Source organism: Tenrec ecaudatus, chromosome 7 (genome assembly GCF_050624435.1).
Source record: "Tenrec ecaudatus isolate mTenEca1 chromosome 7, mTenEca1.hap1, whole genome shotgun sequence".
Classification (NCBI taxonomy): Eukaryota; Metazoa; Chordata; class Mammalia; order Afrosoricida; family Tenrecidae; genus Tenrec; species Tenrec ecaudatus.
Window position 1 is genome coordinate 7678495 of NC_134536.1, and position 24384 is coordinate 7702878.

General features: G+C 46.4%; 1 protein-coding gene across 1 annotated transcript in view; it reads left to right on the forward strand.

Moving 5' to 3' along the window:
* SLC22A2 (solute carrier family 22 member 2) overlaps positions 1-21772 on the forward strand; it is a 41253-nt gene extending 19481 nt beyond the window's left edge. Inside the window, exons 5-11 of the mRNA XM_075553865.1 lie at positions 831-945; positions 4889-4995; positions 6945-7159; positions 7992-8100; positions 8814-8926; positions 15916-16015; positions 21706-21772. Of these exons, the coding sequence (XP_075409980.1) occupies positions 831-945; positions 4889-4995; positions 6945-7159; positions 7992-8100; positions 8814-8926; positions 15916-16015; positions 21706-21772 (826 nt within the window). The remainder of the gene's footprint in view (positions 1-830; positions 946-4888; positions 4996-6944; positions 7160-7991; positions 8101-8813; positions 8927-15915; positions 16016-21705) is intronic.
* The last annotated feature ends 2612 nt before the right edge of the window (positions 21773-24384 follow it).

The window sequence follows — 24384 nt, forward strand, 5'->3', positions numbered from 1 at the left end:
CCTGCCTGTGACTAGGGTCTGAGTCCTCCTTGGCCATCTGGACGAGGCACTCACGCCACACGTCCTGACTGCCAGGCCTCTGGAGTGATCTGGAAAGCGCAAAGGCCTTTCCCACAGAGGGCCCTGCTCCCCAGAGCACTTTTACCAGAGCGGCTGCCCTGATACCTCTCCCCACGCACAACCACCAAAAGAAGCCACCACACCAGGGCTTCTGAGCCCTGCCTCTCAGAGTCACCCTCCTCTTCAGATGATGATCCCAATGGTGGCCTTCTGAAAACCACCAAAGTGCTGTCCTGCCAGGCCTTCCCCCTCCGTCGCGTCCTGACCTGCTGCAGACAGCCCGCTCTAGACTCAGTCTCCAGTTGGTCCGAGGAGTTGTGACGGCCCCCTTCTCCAGACTGAATGGCAGAGCCTGGCTTTGTCACTCCCTCCCCCGGATCTTGGAGACCCACCTCCTCTCATCTCCAGTTCTGGTCTCATCTGCTGGGAAGTCAGCATAAACATTTTCTACCTGCCCCCATGACATGCAACAGTTTGCCCATCCGCACCCTGTTCCCTCTGTCAGAGCCCTCCCGCCCCCCGGACGAAGTCTCCTCTTGTGTCCTACGTGGCAGTTTGCTCCCATGAGTGTGCTGAAACTTCTGAGCAGGTTCTTTGGGCTTACTGTACCGCCTGGGACCGCAGCCAGAACTCAGAGGTGGGCAGACCGCATAGCCCTCCAATAACCTCAGCTACGGTTGGGCGATTCCCCCCGACTTGGGGAGGAGGGGGCTGTCATTAAGGTTTCCCCCGCCATTCAACAGCATGGTGACCTGTCTCTTGTATCCTAGGTGCCTCCCCGAGTCGCCGAGGTGGCTCATCACCCAGAACAAAAATGCTAAGGCCATGAAGATCATCAAGCACATCGCAAAGAAAAACGGAAAACCTCTGCCGGCTTCTCTCCAGGTGAGGCAGCCACTTAGGTTCCAAGTCAGGAATCATCGGGAAGAGAGGAGCTGGCAAGTCTCCAGCTCCAGCAGGAGGACACCTGTCCCCACCCTGGACTAGTAAGCAAACGGTCAGGGGTTCAAACCCACCAGCCAGTCCCCAGGAGACAGAGGCGGCTCTCTGCTTCCAGACGGACTCACATCCTTGAGAAAAAGTGGGGCCGTTCTACTCTTGCCCGGCAGGAGTTCTGTGAGCCAGATCTGTGGGCTTGGTGGGTTTGGGGTAGTAAAATGCCACAGAACGTTTCGTCTCCGGAGATTTGTGGTTCCCTCGCACATTATTGCAAGCAGGAGGAAAACATAAAACTCAAAGTGATCCAAAAAACCATCTTTAAATCAAAGGAGCAGCGTCTACCTTGTGCAACTCAAAACGTGGCTGCCCAGACGCAGACCCCCTCTCTCCCGCCCACACACACCCGAATTCCTCATCTGGTTTGCATGCTGAGCCAGGATCCTCAGGAAAGGTTCTGCAGAGGACAGATTCCAAGATGACTTATTTATGACTTAGTTCTTCAACGCAAATAATTTCCTAGAATTTTAAACATTTGGGATCACATTTGTCCCAAAACGTTTTCCAACAATTGCCTGCCCTCTCCAACACAGTCTCAAAGGGGTGTCCCATTGGTCTGTATCTGGCATGTGGCCTTCCATAGATCGCGTTCACTTTGAACTTGAACCTTCTCAGTCAATTGAGGTTGGTGTTAGATGCTGTCAAGTCAGTTTTGACCCGTGGCAACCCAGCGGACAGCAGAACAAAACACTGCTGGGTCTCTACTGAGCAGTATGGTGCTGCCCTCTGTGGGGTTTCCTTGGCCACGTTTTAGAACAGCAAGGGTAAGTCAAGAAGTGCTGTGAGAAAACCACAGCTACCTTTATTAAACAAAAACTATCGAAGTGTGAAGCTATGGAGCTGTGGTGTGTAAAGCTTATCCTCCACGTAGGCCTCTACCCTCCTAAAGGTGGGGTTTCCAGCTGTCTACAGGAGCCCTGGTGGGGTCCTAGGCTGCGTACGGAGCTGTCCATCGCAAGGTCGGCAGTTCGAACATACCAGCAGCTTCACAGCGGAAAGACACCGCTGTCTGCTCCTGTAAAGACTGGAAGTCTCAGAAACCCAAAGGGACAGTTTTACCCTGTGCTGTAGGGTCGCGAGGAGTCAGAATGGACTAATAGCCATGAGTTTGGTATGGGCTTGACCCTTCCCTGAGAAATTCTGTGCTCTTTGGTGTATACTCAGTCAAAACACCTGTTTGGGCATCCTCCAGGGATGCCACGGAGTTCCTTTGAAATGCTCCTTGAGTTTGGGGGGACAAAGGGAAGTCTGGATGAGGCAATGTCAGGACTCCAGGATGAAGGGGGTCAGGTTTCCCAGGGAAGTTCTCATAGGACGGCCCTTACGACCCTCAACGAATGAGCGGGTACATTGCTGTGATGGGGGAGTAGGGGAATTCCATGGTAAAGCTTTCCTGGATTTTTTTTCTCCTTGATACAGTCCTGAGTTCTCCTAAAGCATCTTCATAATAAATCCTGATCATCTTGTGTCCTTCAAGAAAATCTGGTAAGACGACTCCATTGTTGGTAGTGGCGTTGAGTCATTTCTGACTCATAGAGGCGCTGTGTACAACACGTGAAACACCACCCGGTCCTGGGCCATCCGCACCATGCTGCACTAGGCTGCTGGGTTGGGGTCCACTGTCACAGCCACTAGGTCATCCATCTCACCGAGGGTCTTCCTCTTTCTGCTGGCCTCTCCACTTTACCAAGTATAATGCTCTTCTCCGGGGAATGGTCTCTCCTGATAACATGTCCAAAGTACATGAGACAAAGTCTAGCCATCCTTGCATTCTGGTTTTACTTCTTCCAAGACAGAGACTACCCCAGGGGAATGCCCCTAACACACACACACACACACACACACACACACACACACAGTCACCATAGCTTTCTGAGCTGACCTGTCTGTCTTGACTTTAACTGACCCAGCAGATTCCCCTCAGAAGCCACCCTTTGATTGAACCTTTATTTCAAAGGCACTCTAACAAGATCAAGACAAGGACATTCCTGTGAAATCTTGTCTATAGCTATCCACAAATCACAGAGGTGTGTTTGCACGTGTTTGGTTTAGAATAAATCCATACACGCATGAACTTGAACCCCAGTTGCATTTTTTTTACCGTGCCTTTGTAGAATGCAGATGGGGCAGGGGTGGGGGTGGGGATGGAGGTGGGGTGTTCCATCCCAGCAGGAGTGGGGGGAAGAAACCCAGGTTTATAAAGGACTTGTATTTAAATAAAAGTAACGTCTTTCTGAATGAGGGTCTAGGATGTGTTGCCTGTAAGAATCTGAGAGCTACTCATACATGACATTTACAGGGAGGGTCTTAGACCTTTTTCTTCACTTCCTCTCTGGTTTCTGGGTGGTTGAAATGTGTCTTTTTTCTTGCTGATGACTGCTAGTCAAACCTGATTCTTTGGTTTTAGACTCTTTTAGATGTTGGCCAGGAAATAAAGCACAAGCAAAGCTTTGTGTCACCAACGGAAAGGGAGCTCATGTAATGGCAAGACATCTTGCCAAAGTCTTGCTGGGAGGTTTCTTCACCACATCCCTCACTTTTTCCCACACGATCCCTGTTCCTTCCAGGAAAGGCAGAGTGGAGCGGTTTGTGTTCAGGGTTTTTGAAACAGTTCATTTGCATTTCTACCCCAGATATACTGAACTAGAATAGACATTTTAACAAGATCCCCAGGTGACACGTATGCATGCATAAGAAGATGTACATAAGAATCGGCCAGGGGTCTCATTAAAATGTAGATTCAGATTCAGGTTATCTGGGGTGGAAATGCAAAGTCTCAGCAAGGGTCAAACTAGAATGAACTGATTGTAATCCCCCTGCTTCTGTGCAAGTTCTGCTTCCAGACCCTGGAGTCTGACTCTCAGCGCCACCATCTTGTAACTATTCTTATCTTCTCAACTTTAATAACTACTGCTTTCATTCCCTACGGCTTCTATAACAAATGGCCACAAACTCCAGGGGATTAAAACACAGCAATTTGTCCTCTCACAGTTATGAAGACCAGAAGTCTGACATCAAGGGTTCAGCAGAGTTGGTACCTTCTGGAAGCTCTGGGAGAGGCTGTCTATTCCATTTCTCTCCCCCTTCTTCCAGAGGCTTCCAGCACCCATGGTGCTCCTTGGCTTGTAGATGCATCACTTCCACCTCTGCCCCCATCATGTTGCCCGCGTGTCTCTCGGTGTCCTCTCCTTAGAAGGACACCGGTCATTGGATTTGGAACCAACCCTAAGTCCAAAATGATCTCTTCTCAAGATCCTGAACTAATTACATCTTCAGAGGTCATATTTCTAAACAAGGTCACATTCTGAGGTGCCGGCAGGCACGAATTTGGGGGACACTAGTCAACCTGCTCTATCTGTGCAAAGCATCACTGGAAATCTTATACAAAGGTTAAATAATTCTGCACAGTAAATCAGAGATGGAACACTTGGTCTTCATTTCAAACAAGTACTAGTTCGTGCTGATGCTGCTGAGCTGAATTCCATGGCCTCTGAGCAGAACTTCCCACCTACTGGTTCACACATGGACCCAGGGGTGTGGAGGCAGCTGGCTCAGCTTTGATCTTCCCCCAGTGTCATTATCTCTGTGCCATGATTGTCTAACTTCTCTATCTCCAGTTTCCTCTGCTGTAAACTCAGATTGCGGGGGGGGGGGGGGGGCGGATAAAATTTTACTTATAGGATCTTTAGAAATTAAGTAAGATGATGTATGTGAAGTACTTAGTGTGGCACATTATCAATGTTTGGTGCATGTGAAGTATTATTGTTCTTCCATATATGACCCGGAGGCACCACCGATTAACAGACAGAGCTGTTGTTCTCTTTATTTGTAGAGCCTGCGACCTGATCAGGAAGGTGGTGAGAAGTTGAATCCTTCATTCCTTGACTTGGTCAGAACCCCGCAGATCAGGAAACACACTTTAATTTTGATGTACAACTGGTAAGGAACTTTACTCTCTCCCTCTCTCTCTCGATGTTAAGATCCTCACGCACTTTTTTCAATCCCAGTCATCCACGATGAAGGGAGAGGAGAGCAATGCTTCAGAACACAGCTAGCCCTAGGATTGGCATGGCTGGTGGACACCAACATTGAAATCAAGGTTTCCCAATATCATTCTTCTCAAGCAAATAATGAAATTCTTTGATAGTCCCTAAGCACAGATCCATATGCTGTCAACCTTGGCTTCCCCCTTGGACTCACCTGGGGAGATTAAACATAACTAAGGCCTGAGCCTTACCCCCAGAGATACTGATGTCATCGATCTGGAGTAGGGCCCAGGAACCAATATTTTAAAAGATATTGCTAATGTGTAGCCAAAATTGAGAACTATTGCTCTTGATGGAATGAACGCAAGGGAGGGTCTCTTCTTATAGAACAGGCCTGGCAAGAGAAAAGGCACCTCTACCCGGGGGAAGGAAAAACCTCAATTTATGAGCTGCTATCATCCATTATGATACCGACTTGCACACAGTCTTATAACTGGAATGTGTCTGTCCGTGTCTCCAGCTGCTCTCTGTTCCAGGTGCTGCTTGCCCTGGGCTATGCCTTTCATAGACGGCTCACTTCCCTTCAGTGCATGTTGGCTTCTGCATCAGCCAAGTGAAGGCTTCCAACCACGGACAAACTCAACGTCCATCAGGAATTAACCTCTCAACCTCTGCAGGGGTGCTTCTAAAATGCAGGGGTGATGTTCGGCCTCACTGTCCTTCTTCCCTTATTCTAAGTATTCCTCCAGCTCATGAGCTTCCTATTTCCATTACAGAGAATGAACTTTTTTTTCCCTTCAGTAAACAAAACTGGAAAGAGATCAAAGAGTTGTTTGTAGCAGGTCATAAGATAACACCATCAAGAGGGGTGACTTGAGCCATTTGGTTTCTGTTTTCTCAAAGTTTGAAATAATTAGGGACTCTTGATGATCCCAACTGCATTGCTGTTGGTGGTGGGGTGATGATGGGTGCTGTTGAGTCCATCTGACTTACAATGACCCTGTGAACAACTGAACACACTATCACCCCACACTGCACCGTCCTCACAATTGGTGTGCCCCAGGGATTGTTGAATCCACTATGTCCATCCATCTCCTGGACAGTCTTCTGTGTTTTTTACCTGACCTTTTACTTGACCAAGCACGATGTCCTTTTCCAGGTCTCTCCTGCAAACATGTCTAAAGGACGTGAGACAATGTGTCTCCATTCTGATTGTACTTCTTCCAAGACATGTTTGTTTGTTCTGGAAGTCCACGGTACTTTGAACATTCTTCGACAATCCCAGAATTTAAAACTATCACTTCTTCTTCAGTCTTCCATATTCATGGTCCAGCTTTCACGTGTGCATGGGGCGATAGAAAGCGCCATGGCTTGGGTCTCGGTGTGCCTGAGAGATCCCGTGCAGCTGAGGTGACTGCTGCTTCCGTAAGCCTTGACTGTGGATCAGACTAAAATAAACCCTAGACAGCCACCATCTTTTCTCCTTTCAACGTGCCGATGCCAACAGTCCAGTTGGCAGGATTTGAGTTTCCTTTGCACTGAGGTTGAATCCTTCCTCCATTGGAGGAGACAAAGATAAATCATTAACAGCCACTAATCACTCAGCATAATTTTACTGAATGGATCCCTCTGACCATTGAGATCATTTATTTGGAGTTTATTGCCCACAGATTATCTCCTAATCGTATTTCCCTTGCTTGCTCTGGAGTAAGAACCAGCCACAACAGTAGGGTTGGCTGCGTAAAAGCAATCAGACAGGGCATTAGTAAGACAGGGCATTAGTAAGAAGTCCACAAAGAGAAGTCCCCTACTGCCACCATGCCCCATTTTCCCAGAAGCTTCTCCCCTTGGGGCTACTTGCCTTTGGTGCTTGGCTTGACCTGGGTTCTTCTCTTTGCTCAGGTTCACAAGCTCTGTTCTCTACCAGGGCCTCATCATGCACATGGGCCTCGCAGGGGGTGACATCTACCTGGACTTCTTCTACTCTGCCCTGGTGGAGTTCCCAGCTGCCTTCATCATCATCCTCACTATCGATCGCATTGGCCGCCGGTATCCTTGGGCTGGGTCAAATATGGTGGCAGGGGCAGCCTGTCTGGCCTCAGTTTTTATCCCCGATGGTAAGTTTCAAGGCCAGCCGGGGTCTTCCAAGACCCTGAGAAGAGGGAGTGTCATGACCCTTTGAGAGCAGGAGCATGCAATTTATTATCCAAACCCATCTGAGGGAAAACGGTCTGGAACCATCCAGGGCAATCCTGTGTGACCACTCTGCCTTTAGGAACAAGGGCGTCCAAACAAGAGTGCTATAAAAAAAAAAAAAAAGAACAATGGCCTCCAATTGTCTCCTGGGGTAGATGTGCAGTGACGCCTATCAGGGTCCACCCTTCAGGCCGCAGCACTGGCCTAACAAGGATGGACTTTGGGTAGAGCAAAATGCCTTGATCCTATTTAGGCAAATCCCTTGTGCTCTCTGTGTTGTCCTACAGCTTACAGGAGACAGTTGAAATAAATGCAATCAATAAGCAATTAGTCAGATCTTCTCTTTCTTTTAAAATGTTTTCTCTGTGAAAAGAAACAAAATCCTATCTAACAGAATCCCGTTAGCAACGCAGAGCTTGGTTTGAATCATTTAGTTCATAGCAATCGTTTAAAATACGCCCACGCTCCACGGTGGTCTGCATACATGAAAGGTGGTCCACCTTCAAAAACAGGTATACCTCTGGTCTCATCCCCACTGAGGTCTACAGCTACGAGACACAAATGGGTCTAGGTGAAAACAAAGGGAGACAGAGCCTGTGCCGTTGTTGCCCTGAATCTACAGAAGAGCGCTGCAGTGTGAATGTCTCCTTATGAAGTCCTTCTACAGGGCTCTCTGAGCACAAGGCTTGGGTATGTCTTGTGGATGGGTGACGTGGTTTTTGTTGTTGCTCTTTGTTTGCTTGTTTCCCTCAGATCTACAGTGGCTAAAAGTTGCCGTTGCATGCCTAGGCAGAATGGGGATTACCTTGGCCTATGAAATGGTCTGCCTCGTCAATACAGAATTGTACCCCACCTTCATCAGGTGAGTGCATTCAACACAGCACAGAGCAGGTGGGTGCACTAGCTGATGCTGGCCTGAGACAGGAGCAAAGTGTAAGACCAGATGAGAGCATTTAAAGACACAGGCGAAGTCAGCCCCCCTCTCAGACTCAGAAGCTGTGGTCAGAGTAGAAGAGACTGGGTTCTGGAGAGATTGCTCCAGCACAGCACAGACAGGCCCGTGTAGGAGAGGGACCGTAAAGTCAGGTAATGAAAGCACAAGGTATATATATATATATATATATATCCCTCATCCCGCTCAAACACTCAAAGGTTTCTGTGAAACAAGTAGATCAGAATGGGGATGGAATGAGGTAGGGTATGCAGAAGCGAGGATGGGCAGGACTTGAACTTGCTTGCTTGGACACAGTCTCAGAAGAGAAGCGCATCATGTTGGAAAGTCGAGGATCAGCTGAGATAAGAGAAACTCCAGGAGATGAATTGTCCCCCAAGCCCCACCAACAGGCTCAGTCAAACCTGGCCGCACTCAGAGTGATGTGTCGAAGGCAGAAGGAAGGTGGGCATGAGTCAGGGTCAACTAACAACATCCTGCTTGTGCATTCGAAATGGCGTGGACATCACGGTAGCAGTCCGCAGACACTTGGATGATGTAGGAGAGTGTTTATTTGGGGTTGAGGGGAGAGTTTACTACACACTGTGACACAGGCAACTGTCCAACCGACTTCCTCATTTTAGGAATCTTGGCGTCCTCGTCTGCTCCTCGATGTGTGACATCGGCGGCATCCTCACGCCGTTCCTGGTGTACCGGCTCACCGACGTCTGGCACGAGCTCCCACTGATGGTTTTTGGTGAGACATCTTTCTCAATGTTGTGAAGCGAACATTTGTTTTTCTAGGGACCTCCATTTTTCTACTCGAAAGCGAGAGTCCTGCAGGTAAGCACTAACACTCAGTGTGGGAGCCCATTAGCATTCACAGAGTGGGGGGGGGGGGGCTGTGATCTCTCCCCGCTGGTTTCCACCTCTCCAAGGGACTCTTTGTCAAAGGGCCAGCTCCTTCTGCTGCCTCTCTGCTTAGATGTGGAAAACGACCTCATGCCTTCAAAGAAAGGTGGTTGGAATGAAAACAAAACCAACATTAAGAAAAGGCAAGGGTATAATGAAACACTGTGCAGGGTTGGAGCGCTTTCCTCGGACTCCTTGACAGTTAGATTTATGGGAGATTGGCACAGAGTCTCCTTGTAACGTGGTCAGTGGAGTCAGGCGCAGATCAGAGCCCCTCCTCCCTCCCACCAGTGGGAGGAGGGCAGGGGGTCACAAAGATAGCTCCAGGCATCAGCAGCTCGCACATATATGCTCAGTAGCACACTGAGCATCAAATCTGTAGGTTGAGAGAGTTCCTGGGTTTCCCCACAGCAACAGACCACAAGACACATCTTCCTCTTGCCATGTGTCTCACAGATGTCTGTGATGTGAATGAATGCTGTTTCCAGATTCAGGCGCCTAATCGACACCCCCCTTCTCCTGTCAATCCAGACGCCTCCAACTCCACTCAGTGGACTGGCCTTCAGGATCCGCGTTGAGCGTCTTTGCAGTTGATGATGTTACACTTTCTCCATGGGCATCCAACTTTCAGGAAGCCTGGTGGTTCAGGAGTGAAGCACTCGGCCATGAACTAAGGCAGCTGCTCCTTAGGAGAAAGACCTGTTGGTCTGCTCCCATAAAGATGAAGAGCCACCGCGGGGTGGGGAGGGGGCAGTTCTGTTCTGTCACATGATGTCACCGAATCAGAAGTGACTCCAGGACCCTGAACAATAGCAACCTACAACGCTCCCTTCATTCACAGGAAGAAAGTACTTGCCCGTCCCAGGAGAATACCAGGGACACTCCCTCCCATCTTTCCATCCTGGTGTGCTCAGTGCCACGCACGCACGCACAGCCACCCCTGCTCGCGCCTACTTCTCCCCGTCCAGCAGAGATTTGTGAGGGGGAAAGATTTTTTCCACTGCTATAGGTCTGCCAGCAAAAGTTCCAGACAGTTGATCGAACTCACCCTTGAAACAGACCCAGTGAATTCCTCCACATTCCAATGTAATCACCACAAGATGGTCAACGTGCATAGAACACACGCTCTTTATCCTGAGGTGGCCGTGGTCTGACCACAGAGTGGCTGGCACTGCTAATGAGACAGACGCGCCCCAGATTTCTTCCTCCCAGACTGCCCAGGGACCTCTTGGCCCGGTCAACTTTGGGGAGATGCCCCCTGCACCCTTCTAGACGTCTTCCTTCTAAGAAGTTGGAAAATCTCTCTCCAGGCTCCTCCCTCAAAAGGACAGTGAAGGGAAGGGGGTCAACGGGGCAGTGGTCAGTCCTGGGTAGAGAACGGACACTTCCTGTTTCTCTGGGGACCGTTTCAGAAAGCAGTGAGACCTTCCAGGCCCAGAGGAACTGCTCTGGGTGTTTTCATGCCCGCCTCCCCCGAGGAAAAGGCCAAGGAATAGACATACGTTTCAACATGTACATTCAGGGACAAGCCCCGCCTTGACTTTTGCCACTCATTTCTTCTTCTCAAGACTGGCCAGTCTTGAGTCTGCATGGCCGGCAGGAGGCAACACTGCTTAGCATTTTAACGTCTTTCACCTCTCTTCCTCACAGTGACCAGAAACCAAGCCACTCGCCAGTGAGTCCCACTCATGGGGGCCCTAGAGTTGCACACCATACTTGCTCCCTGGGCTGTTCAAGCTCCTGCTCTTTCTGGAAGTAGATTACCCCAGGCCTTTCCCCCAAGCCACCTCTGGGAAGGTTCAAGTTGCCCCCCACCCCTTTCAATGGGTAGCCCAGCTCATGCATGCAGCCATTCCTTGTACGGAGGGAATGCTCAGCGTGGTCTGTGCCATGAAACGCCAAGAAACCTGCAAAGTCAACCCAATGGAGAGGCCTTGTTGATAGAACGCGGGAAACAAGGATCTGTAATCTCCTACCTAACCAGGGCTTTCTCAGCATGAATAAAGAGCCAATGACCACACTTTGATGAATCTGCTGTGATAAAGGAGAGGGCCAGTGAGAAGAAGAAGGCTCACGCCAAGATGGATTGACACAGTGGCTGCAGCAATGGGCTCCAACATCAGACCAATTGTGAGGATGGGACAGGACAGGGTGGTGTTTCATTCTGTGGTGCTCAGGGTCACTGTGGGTCAGAACACTCTACGGACCTAGCAGCACTGAGTTCTTCACAATTCCCTCACTCCAGACACTGGATTCAGATGCGAGCTGAAAGCTTTTGTTGTTTGTATTTGTTCCATTTTGATAACCGAGTGATTCTCTACAGAAGTGTTCTCAACCTTCCGAATGCCATACATTATTTTTGTTGCTACTTCATCACTGTAATTTTGCTACTGTTATGAATCAGGTGACCCCGGTGAAAGGGTCACTCAACCCCTGAAAGGGGTCACGACCCACAGGTTGAGAACCGCTACTCTAGAGGTTGGAGCACTTTTGATTACTCAGTAATTCAGTAAGCACTGCCTTAGGTCCCTGGGTGGCACAATTTGTAAACCTCTATTAATCGGAAAGTGGTTCCAAGCCACTTAGCAAAACCATAGAAGAAAGTTTGGCGACCTGCGTCCATACAGATTATGGCCAAGAAAACTCTAGGAACCACAACTTCACTTTGTAACACGTGGAATGACCATGAGTCAGAATCCACTAGCTGGTAATGGATTTGGCGTTTTGTCCCCACTATTCAGGAGTCTGTTGGTGGGGCACACAGTTAAACACTTGGCTGCTAGCCAGATTGGACATTCAAGTCTACCTGGAGGAACTTGGGGAGAAAGGCCTGGCAAACTACTTCCAAAATTAATCAGCCATTGAAAACCTTAGTTGGTACCGTTCCGACTCTGAATTGTATGGGGTCGCCATGCATCAACTCAGCAGCAACTGGTTTCCATCCATCGTTCCTACTGTGCCCTGGCACAGTTCTGAAGCACCTTGCAAATACTCATTATTTGCAACCGGCTGTGAAGCCTATAATGTAGACACATCAAACCAAGAGAAAGGACATCTTAAAGAAAAAAGTAAAACCACAAGGACCTTCAACATCCAGTTCTACCTATGAGTCAGAATTGACTCAATGGCAGTGAGTTCATTTTTGAGTCTTTGAGTCATCCAATCAATAAGTAAACAAAGAGCTACGAAATAACTTCATGTAGTGTTGACGGCTATGAAAAGATTAACACTGGGCAAGGAGCAATGGCCCTGGCCTCAACCTGCTTGAGATTGAGAGTGTCTTTGAAAAGTGAGCCTGGAGCAGGTGAAGCAAGTCACAGGAAAGACTTTCAAGCAGAGGGGTCAGAACAGGCAAGGGCCCCAAAACCGGGCCAAGCATAAGAGGGGGCACCAAAAAACGGGAAAAACTTCCACTGGGTGGATCTTTTATAGTATGCACTTTCCCCCCTGCTAGGCGAGCATCCAGCAACTGGCTCCGAGTTAGTGTACCCAGTGGCATCACCTGGGAAGCTCCTCTCTAGTCACAGTAAATTTTTTTGTAAAAGCAGTTTTGCTCACACCTTGTTTTTTGTAGTAGGCGATTTAAGAGAAATTTTGTTTCCTGCTTGGAAAAATGCTGCAGAAACTGTTGTGATGCTGAACACAGCTTATAAGGACAGCGCTATGTGAAAAACTCAAGTGTATGAGTGGTTTTCTTGTTTCAAAAAAGGTGAAATGTTGATTGATGACAAACCTCATTCTGGACATCAATCAACTTCCCAAACAGATGAAAATGTCAACTCATAGTGCATTTGGAGTTCGTTCCACTAGGTCAAACTGTTAATCGATCTTTCTATTTAGAGATTCCAAAAAGATTGCGTAACAGTGTGTGACCCCAGAAAAACAAGCAAACCCTAATTTGTCAGACAGGGGACTGGTTTTGCCACCACAAGAATGCATCTACTCACACAGGCATCTCAGTGTGCCAGTTTATTGGCAAAAACGGCATGCCTCTCTTGCCCCATGCACCTGACTCACCTGACCTCACTCCATGTGACTTCTTTTTGTTTCTGTGAATGAAGAGGGACACGAAAGGACAGCAATTTGACAACATAGAAGAGGTGAAGGAAAAAACAAGGGAGGTGCTGTCAGCCATCCAAACAAATGAGTTTGAAAAATGTTTCTAAGAATGGAATCACAGATTTGACAAATGTAGTAAGTGTAATGAAGGTGATAAAGTTGTTTTGTAAAAATAAATACGTAGCTTTGAAGAAAACTGGATTGGGGGAGAGGGGGTTGTCCCTTGTAAACCAGCAGAAAGATCAGCGAGGCTAGAGTTGGGTGAGCAGAGAAGAGGAGAAGGGCAGAGAGCAGGGGGAAGATGGGTCCTCAAATGTTTGGAAACCAATCCAGTCTCTACAACAAGACTCCCAAAAGACCATCAAGAACTTCAGTATAAGCTGTACCAAAAATATGCATAGTCCATGTGTAAGGGAAATAAATTTGACCTAGGCCTTGAGCCACTGATAGCGTATAAAAAGAGAGAGTCCCTTTGATCTTGGTAAGAAGAATACATTTGGGCTCAAAGAAAAGAAAAGGCTCATTTGCTGCTGGCCTCTGCAATGCACAATATTAACGTTGTCATCAGACCAAGTTTTCCGAAGTTAGAGTCCAATAATAGATGCACATGGAGAATGATGGCTTTGAACCAAATGGAAATGTTGTCCTAGTTGATATTTCCAATGACATTGGGCAGTAGAGTAGGGAAAGCAAAGATGGAAGGAAATTCAGGAGCTACCGATAGCCTTGCATTACATGGAGACAGAGCATTTCATTAAAAAGTGTTTTGTTTTATTTTAACAAGGGAAATAAAAATAATGTAACTGCCAAAAACTGGCAAGAAGAGGGAGAGAGGGCTGGAAGGGTCTATTTTTTATCTCTCGTAACAGAATATCAATGCATATTATCTCAATCTGATAGATCATGAAGAAAGTGCTTCATTAAGTATCTTATTTGACCTTGACAAACAGTCACTAGAATGAGTAAAAAACAGATCCAGACAAAAGTGTTTGCTTCAAGGAACTAAAAGGTGTCAGTAAACTACACCTTACAACTAAAAGGTGTAAGGGGTGGAGCAAGAGACTGTCATTTTGTCAACACAAATCCTTTGAATGAAGGAAATAAGCCTTTCACAGACATCCTTAGGGTCCCATTGTTTGATTTTAACTTAAATCAAACCATGTTGGAAAGATGATCAATATGGCAGCCTAGCACGGTGGACCCAGAGACCAGGTTCACAACAAAACAGACCATCTACTCGTATTCATTGTCTTATCGATAGAATGAGAATTTTAATACTAAAAGTCAGAGTTTGGGTAAGGAGTGAGCCAAGACATATTAGATGCTTAGCATTGCTCCCAATCCACTGTACAAGTCAGGGGTGGGAGAATGAAACAAAAGCATTGCTAACGAGTCGATGGCAATTCAATTAGGACAGTATAAAACCACCCCATCGGGTTCCTAAGGCTGTAATCTTCACAGAGGAGCCCTGGTGTGGCCGGAAGATTGGCATCTCATATCTATCAGCTGCTTCCACTGGAGAGCGATGGGGCAGTCTGCTTCCATGAGGATTGACAGCCTTGGGACCCCTGGGAGGCAGCTCTACCCTGTCGTATAGGGTCCCTAGCAGTTGGGATCAAGCTGATCTCAGGAGAGAGAGCGGGCACTCTTCATAGATGCAGACCGCCACATCTTCCTCCCTCAGAGCGACGGGTTGGTTTGCACTGCCAACCTTGTGGGTGCAGCTGAGCCTTTAGGCTCTACACTGCCAGTGCACCTTCAATACATTATAAATCCTTCATAAACACTAGGAAAATGTCATCTGTTGGTCTCAAGTAGAACATCCATAGTCCTAGCATCAGGACCCGTCTACTTCAGTATACTCGTGAGGGCTTACCTAGGTCACAGGTCAACTACTGGCAATGTTTTAAATCTCCAGGGCTGTCAACTTTAAACCTAAGTTCTTCCCAGATCTGAGTGGGGCTTAGCAGAAGCCCCACCTCCTGCCTTGGCTCACAGGGACTGGCTACAGCACCTTGGTGAGCTGTGTTTTTCCTCAGTCCATTCCCATCACCAAGGTTTAGTGTGGAAAGCACTCACAGGCCAGAGACGGTGGGGTCCAGCATTCTACGAAACCCCCAAACCAGAGACTCACCCATAGTGAGCTTCTGGCTTTCAACGAAAAAACTATAGATAGAACTCGACTTTCTAAAGTCCAAAACGTGCATGGGAACGTAAACAAACAAAAGCATCAGAACAGCTGTTACCTACGCCTAGCACACACCTAGCACATGCCTAGCACATGCAAACGGTTACAGTTGAAGAAAAAGGGAAACACAGGAATGATTCAAACACCTGACGTTGGACCGAAAACCTTTTTAAATGATTCTGTGCAGTGATACTTTTATTTGCTAATAATGATCCAAACTTCTGACTTCGTTTTAATATTAAGTACTTTGTGCTGGCAGGGATAGGTCCTTCCTTTTTATAAGAGTTAATTCTTTTTCAGAGTTATTTTCTAACTCCGAAGTATCTTAATATGGGGACAATGTCCTGTAGCCTAGAATAACCTTGGCCCAAAACTAGAAGTACATATTTCATTTCCCTTTTAGGAATTGTAACCCAGTAGAGTTTGAAGCCGGCATAATATTTATGGTGGAAAATAGGGCAGTCAGAAATGGTGCAGGAATCTGTAAATAAGTGTTAAAAAATACAAAAATAGATATAGAGGAAGATCTAATAACATAACTTGCATTTTAAAGTTCCTAATGTGATTTGCATGTGTTTGGCTTTCAGCGGTGGTTGGCTTGATCGCTGGAGGGCTGGTGTTGCTGCTGCCAGAGACCAAAGGAAAGACTTTACCTGAGACCATAGAGGAAGTTGAAAACATGCAAAGGTAGGGAACTGAAATTCCTACGTGAGCCTTACTGTAAGTGTTAGGAACAACTCCAGAGCCAACTGGAAAAAAGACAATACTGAATCCATACCTCACACCGTACATTCAGAAAATTAAACAAATATCAAACACTTAAAAAATTTTTAAAATGAAACAGTAAAATGATGAAACTATAGAATGTATTTATACCTTCACAGTGAGAAAGGTATTTCTAAATAGGACACAACATCCAAAACCCAGAAAGAAATATTAATAAGATTATCTTCATAAAAATGTTTAAATTCTGCAGTAAAAAGCCAATATCAGCTAAAAGTAAAAGAAAAAGACAACCTTGGAGAAAATACTACTCTCTAAAGAGCTAATTCCCTAAAAGAGTTCTAATAAATCTATAAGGGCAACTACTCAATAGGAAAAAAAAATGGGAAAGGGCTATAACAGATAATTCAGTGAAAGGGGAATAAAAAGAGCTCTTAAATATATGAAAATATGCTCAACGTCATTCATAATAAGAAAAGCAAAAATAGACACTGCTACCATCCACTTTTCCTCGGACAGTCGAAAAGTAAGTTTCTTGGTAACATACTGTGCTGGAAAGAATGTAGGGAAAGAGTCAGTCCCATACATCCCCAAAAGGAGCACATATTGGAAGCTTTCTTGAAGGACAACTTGACAACAGCTATCAAAATTAAATTTACAAATGCAAATATCTATCCACCCAGCAATTCCATTCTTAAGAATTTATGTGTACAAAATTCTATAGATAATTTATATATTGAATAACTTTAATAAAACAAAATATTGGAAATAACTTAAGTGTTATTCGTTGGGGAACCACGTACATAAATTATGGTACGCCATTCAACAAGCCAGGTAAAAACAAAAGCGGAAGCCCCTCCACAAGATGGATCGATTGACACAGTGGCCACAAGAGCGGGCTGAACCGTAACAATTTGTGAAGGTAGCACAGAACCAGGCAGTGCTTCGTTCTGGCGAACACCGGGTCACTAGGATCAGAACTTACTCAACCTAAGAGCAGCAACTGCAGCCACGAAAAAGAATGAGACAGCTTAATGTACACTGTTAAGACCATCTAAATCATACCATTAATGCAAACATATAGTCTCTCCTATGTAGAGTAGAGAAGGGAGAAACGTAGGCACATATTTCCTTGTATCTCTGGAAGAATATGCAAAACCAACCTAACATTGGTTGTCTGTGCAAATGGGTGACCATGGAATATTAGTAGGAGGGAGACTTCAATACATGCCATTTTGTACTTTGTGAATTTTGGATCTCCTCAAAAAGTAAACTTTGTTTTTAAACCCAAAGAGGAAACTTTATGGTACCAATCCCACAGGTTTATTTATATACATTGATTTATTTTATCCATACTCTCTCTTTTTGGCCTATCGGTGCCAGGAACTGTACTGAGTTTTGTCCATGCTGCAAAATTTTCACACTTAATATATTCAGTACTTGAGCAAAATGTTGCTGGAAAAGAATCACAGGAGTCTGAGACTTTTCCTAGAATTTGAGCCTTAGAGTTGGAAGGGGTCTTGGAATTCAACCAAGGTCAGCCCACAGCACACAGTCTCAAGTATTTTACTTGGCCCACACGGTATTTTAGAAAGTGAGAAATTTCACATAAACTGGACTTCCAGGATCTGTTTGAAAAAAAGGAAGAAGGAAAGATTTTCTAATACTGACCAGGTATTTCCTCCTGGTAACAATTTACCGGAGCTGAATTAGGGCTTAGTTTTTTATTAGCCCTGCCCTCTGGGGGACTACAGTCCCCACCATTCCCAATTGTCTTCTGCCTGGTACATTTATAGTGTCTGGATGATGCCTGTGGACATTTGAGTTTAAGCTCTTGATCTAGACAAACCATCCCTCCTGATCCTGGTTTCAATGTCGCTTCTTCCCATCCACCTGAGCAGCACCCCGAGGATAGCCCACGAGCTCAACCGCTCTTTCTGACGCTGGTACTCACTGAGGAGCCGCTCACCCATGCCTGCCTTCCTTCTACAGCATTTCTGTGTGACGTTGCTCTGGATTTTTCCAACATCTTCACGTTTCCTATCTGTAAGAGAGTAGCGGGAGCAGTAGCATTAGAACCCACCTTCAGGGAGGACAAGGCGAATCGAGATCAGTCCAAGGCAGCTCCCTATGAAGTGGAGACCACGCCTCAATCTTTCAGTGGTTCTAGAATGAGCTCTCCCTCTCAAAGCATCGCACTCTCTACTACTCTTCTGGGTTCAATGTTCCATTGAAAGGGCCAAACAAAACTCACAAGCTACCATTAATAAGTGGTTTATTAAGGAAGCAACAAGCTACGGCTCAGGATCAATATACAACTTGGATCAGGCTCAGGCAAGGCAAAATGGTTCACATGTGGCCAACAAAGAATGCCCATAGCATCACCACCAGGGTTCTTGTGCATTGGGTTTTGACCCAAGGAGGCAACAGGCACCGGTGACTTGTTCAAAGACGGCAGCAGATCTCACCACTTTGAATGCCTGTTGGCTGCCATCTTTAGTGGGGGGCTGCTTCCTCCTTCCTACTCAGGTCAAAATCCCACATTCTGACAGTACCATTTCAAATCCGTTCAATGCCCTGGTACAGGAAGCCTGTAGGCAAGTGCCTCATTTTCAGTGCAGGGCAGCTCTCTCAGCTCCCTCAGGACAAGCTTCCTCTCAGCCGTCTCAGGACAGGCTCTTCTTGATCCTGCTCCCTGGTGCCATCTGCTCTGTCACTGGGCTCCCTCCTTGCCTACTGCTGTCTTCCGTATTACAACCCTTGGCTTGTGTCACGGCTCTCTTATTTGGCTTCATTTCCTTTTATTTCTTGTGTTCTCGCTCACTTATGTTTCTTTCTACTTGAAAAGATGTGAGGTTGGCTGCTTACATACCTGAACCCTTTGTTGATTTCAAGGCACAGCTCTCCCACCACAGGAATGATCTAACCAATCCCCTCTTAGTAGGCCAGAGACACTTTATTTGCACGACCTATTGACCAATTCCTGCAAGGTGTACACCAATTTCAGGCCAGGCTGCAGTCCAGGACCAGACAAAAACTGTCACACCAAAGTTGTTTACAGCTTACCCAAGAAATGCCACTCCAAATAGATAAAAGTAGCAAAACTTCTCAGGTAGAAAACTCAGGCAAGGATGATTCCTCAGGGCATAGGGGAGGAATCTATCAGGCTGTTTTTTCTATAAAAAAAAAAAAACAACAAGGCAGAAACCACATAAAGGAACTAATTCCTCCAAGCCTGTGTGTGTTCTTAACTTTCTAAATTTCAATCATTTGCTCTGTAAACAAGAAAAACAATTCCTGTCTTCTTAGCTGCAATTAAACACGAGAAGGCACTTCAATAATCATTATTATTCATAGAAGTTTTCATAGCTGATGTATAAAACAGGAAAATGTGTACCTAGACTTTTTACTGGCAATCACGTTTTAAAGTATGTTTGGAGTTACTGTGAGCAATAGAAATGCAATTCAGAGGTAGGACCTGTATAGCCACTGGTAAGATTTTTTTTCCAATTGTCATCAGGATATTTCAAAAGATGCTGATGCAGTGTAAGAGATTTTTCTAGGGTTGGTTTATCTTCTTTCTATTTTGGTGCTCAACAAAAGCTTATAGAAAGATGTGTGCTTTTGTTTTTTTCACATTACACAACTCAGGCCACCTTTCTAAGATAGAAGCTGGGTCTGTGTGCAGCTTGGAGAACTGCAGAATGAGAGGGTGAGAACTGGAAGGGATCTTGGAGAGGGGCCCACCGACACAGAATGACAGAGGCTCCCTGGAGGAGGTAGTGGTACCCATGAGCCGCACAGCCAGCCACAGTGGGTCCCTACAGTCAGGCAGGCCTCATTCAGGAGAGCTGACTGGAGACGGGTCCCGGGTCCCAGCCACTGAAGGAGAGCTGGCAGAAAGAGATTAGGACTTTACTTCTCTGCTGCCCAAATCATTTGGTTTCGAAGGGCCCCGGTTCCATCTGGAGTTAGACCGAGTTACAAATCACTTAAGTAAGCTTATTCTACCACTTAAGCCTGTTTCCTGTTCCGTAAAACGAGGGCTTTCAACTACTTCTCTTCAAGGTCATCTGCTGTATGATCCCACTGAGTTCTCACAATTTTATGAACTAGGGTTTATTATTAAATGCATTTGACAACTGAAAAGACCATAGCACAGCGAAAGTGAAGAATTTGCCCAAAGTCATTGGGCCAGGAAGTAACAGCATCAAGAGCCTAATCTGATGGTCAGACAGCATATCCTCTGCCCTGCATGTAAGCTGCCTCTCCCAGAGGCCGGGTCCACAGTTGGGCAAAGGAAGATAGAGTGTCTCATACCGCCCCTATTGTTTACTTAGTAGCCAGCCAATGGTGGCTGTTGTTGATGCCGATGTTGTTAAAGCTGCTGTTGATGAAGTATCGTTGCTGCTGTTAAGGTTGATGTCGATGCTGCCACTGTCAGTGATGTTGTGAGCATCGTTGATGTTGTAGTTCTTGAAGATGATGATAATGTTGGTGTTGTTTTCTTTATTGATGCTCTAGTTGATAATGACAATGGTGATGTTGTAGTTGTCGATGGTCTTGATGACATTGGTGCTCTTGTTCCCATTGCTGTTGGAGGAGTGACCATGGGAGCAGGTCAACTTGATTGGTCCCCGCACTGGAGTCTGAGAAGATTCCAATATCAGTGGAGAATCTGAGGGACCTTCTGCTTCCTGCTGTTTCTGAGCAGGACAAACCACCTCCCGAGGAGGGAAGCCCTGAGGAGCTCGAGGGACGTAGAGCTCCCACACCTGACTTCAATGTCACCCCAAACAGGACTATATCTGGGCAGCAGAGCATGATGGGGGCCTCTACCCAATGAGGAAAGCTGCTTTTCTGCAAGAGTTTCAGCAAGAAGCCAGCATTTGTAGAAACCGAATACATTCACCAAACTTGTCATTTGTATAAGCTTGTGAATTAAAATTTTCACCTCTCAAGCTGTTAAGAAGTAAATGAGCTTGAGTTAAAAGAAGTCTCAATTCTGTTTGCAGAATTGGCGATCGTTGTGCATGTGTTGCAATCATCGTTTTTAAATGGTGTAAGAAGCTAGTTAAGCTTTACCCACCTTCTCTATCCACAGAAAGGTGGAAGATCCTACGTAGGAAATATTTTAGGCCAGTCCTGCTTCAAGAAGGGTCCATCCGGCATCGGACAGTGTAACATATGACAAAATAATGGCAATTGTTGAATTACGAAGGGCTCGTGAGGTGGGGGGGAGTGGGGAGGGAGGGGAAAATGAGCAGCTGACATTAAGGGCTCAAGTAGAAAGCAAATGTTTTGAGAATGATGATGGCAACAAATGTACGTATGTGCTTGACACAATGGATGTCTGGATGGATGGTGAGAAGAATTGTACAGGTCCCCGATAAAATGCTTTTTTAAAAAGGGTCCATCGGGAACTAGCCCAACCATATTGGTCAAACGCTGTCCATTTTTAAATTTTTACTTATTTAATTGACCGGTTAGTTGCTTGCTTACTTTCGAATCACCCCTTGGACCACGTGACAAACTTGGGCCTGGATAGAGCTGGTCCACATTGATTGTCCCGTTATTTATCACCCACTTTATTTGGGTTTCCTGTCTCCTCATAATTTATTTCTCCCCTTCTCATTTTTGTTTTATTACTGCAGACCAAGAAAAAGTAAAGAAAAGATGATTTATCTGCAAGTCAAGAAACTAGACATTCCATTAAGCTAAGAAGAGAGACCGTTACTCCTTCAACGGCCCCACTTGGATGGTACCCAGCCCAGAGTCAGCGTTCTTCACGCACCACAAAACGCGTACAGCCCTCCTGCCTTCCCCCTGAACCCTGTCATCTTAGATTTATAACCAAGTGGAATATGTTGCACTATTGGATAAAACTCTATCTTTGGGATTTAATCTTGCCAAGTCTCTCCAGCTCCCTGTATTCTCAGAATCCATAGGACAATGACCATTGGCTTGCTGGGATTTTTTTTCCACCTTTGTATTTCTTTTCCTTTTTTTCAATCCTTTCCGCACATGGAACCCAAACACGTAGGGGAACTGTGAGCCAGGGAAACAGAACAGAAATGATCTGAGAGCAATAAAGTTGGAAGTAGGGAATGTGTTTTCTTAAGGAAATAAAACACCCAGAACAGTTTCAAGTTGTCCAGAATTTATTTCAAGAACTTTATAAAGACCTTTTAGGATCATATGCAGAGAAATTTTAAAATACATTCATTTATGTTTTTGCATGAGGCTTTAAGGAAAACTAAAGTAAAATCGCCAGAATTACAAGTTGAGAAATTACTTGGTCCTCTGTAGTTAGATTTGATAAATACCAAGATGTGCCCTTTTCACAAAAGATCTTCAGAAAAGTTCAAGAAAAAGCGAGCGCTGAGTTGACATTATCAAAACATGGATGCCCATTTTTTAGTCTGTTAAAAATGTCTCCCCATCCTATTCCAAACAAGTACAGCAGAGGCCCCTTATCCAGCCCCCTACTTATGAGGAGGGGTTTACTTTAAATTTTATATATATATATATATATATATATACACGTATATATGATTTAAACTTAAAAATTTATACCCACACATACATCTTTATGTCTTCAGTGAGAAGCAAAGATATCTCTTTCTTGTTTTTTAGTATTATGTAAACTTGCCCTCACTTTGACTCAAGTGAACCAACCACTATGTGTAAAACAATAAAAAGCCAACCAACCAACCAGCCAGGCAGCCATCCAACCAACCAACCAGCCAGCCAACCAGCCAGCCAGACAGCCAGCCAACCAACCAACCAGCCAGCCAGCCAGCCAGCCAGCCAGCCAGCCAGCCAGCCAGCCAACCAACCAGCCAACCAGCCAACCAGCCAACCAACCAGCCAGCCAGCCAGCCAACCAACCAACCAACCAACTAGTCAGCCAGCCAGCCAGCCAACCAACCAACCAGCCAACCATTGCCTTCAAGTCCATTCGACTTATAAATCTCATCTTCCTCCTACAGAGCTGCTGGTGGGTTTGAACTGCCAACCTTTCAGTGAGCAGTCCAGTTCTTTGCTGACAGCACCACCAGGGATCCTTGTAACCAAGTTAAGTAATTACAAGAGCAAGCTCAATTCGATGAAAACAGATTTGGGAGTGAGTCCAACTGACTCTTGGTCAGTCTGTGCCCTGGCTGGTGGAGGCAGCGGTGGGTAGAAGCTGCAGGCCCTGCGGTAGCTGGATCTGTAGAAAAGGGAGAATCCTGACTCTGGTAAATAGAAGCTGGTTTAGAGAGCACCTCCTAAACTCAAGGCTGAAATATTTTTTTCTTTAGTCGAAACATTGAATCTCCATTCTTTCTCTAAAACCAGCCTCACAAATAGGTCTGTGGGATTAAAGCACCATCCGGGCCCAGCCCCCAGGAGAGAGCCGCATCCCCTGCCCTCGCGTGGCAACTTCCCATTCCGCACAAAGCAGCTCCAATCCCAAGATTCACTCTGACGTGTTGTGCCTGACAAGCCCCAGTAAGTTCTAGACTCGAAGGTGACTTGACCAACACGTCGTTTCTAAAGCAGTGTTGACGTCACTTTCCATCATCAGACACACGTGGGCTTGGGTATATGTTTGCAATAGGCCTTTCTGGCAGCCATTCTCAAGGCAAGAAAACACAGGCCATGAAACTCTCTTCTCTCTGGCCTGTGCCCACTGCAGCTGCTCTGGTTTCCAGGTGGCTGATGTCAACCACCCTCTTTCTAAACCTCCCAGGCCAATGCAGGGTATAAAGCAATCTCCACTTCCAATGTTGTTCCTCAATTACCAAGTTCACACGATCGCCACTCCTTCCGGGACAGGTGCTGGTGAAAGGGAGGCCTTTGTCTTGGGGATTCCTGGCCCCTGAGCTCCCCCCACCCCACCCCACTCAAGCCCCTGTTAATCCAGACCCGTGAAGTCAAGCAGACCCCTCTCTGGCCTTCCAACCAAAAGGCACAGGCACCGTGACCCAGGCCTCTGCTACGAGTGACGTGCGGTGGCAGATGGCACTAATCCGATAAGCCAGCCTGGTCCTGTCATGGGAACGCCTCGTCAAGCCCCAGAAGGCCAGCGTCACTCACCATGCGGTGTGACCGGAAGGCTCCTGGAAAGCAATGCTCTGCCCCCACCCCCACATGCCTGGGAGGGCGGGGGGAGGTGGAGATGGAGGTAGAGAGGGCGGCACTGGCTGGACTCCCTTCCCGCCTGTGGGCACCACCATTGCGATGTCCGGAGGCGCCCTCAGATAGCAGTCCTCATTGTCAATTTGCTCCTTGTGACTTCTGGGTAAGAAGAAGACTTCTGTAGAGGCCAGTGATGCTGTATCACAGGC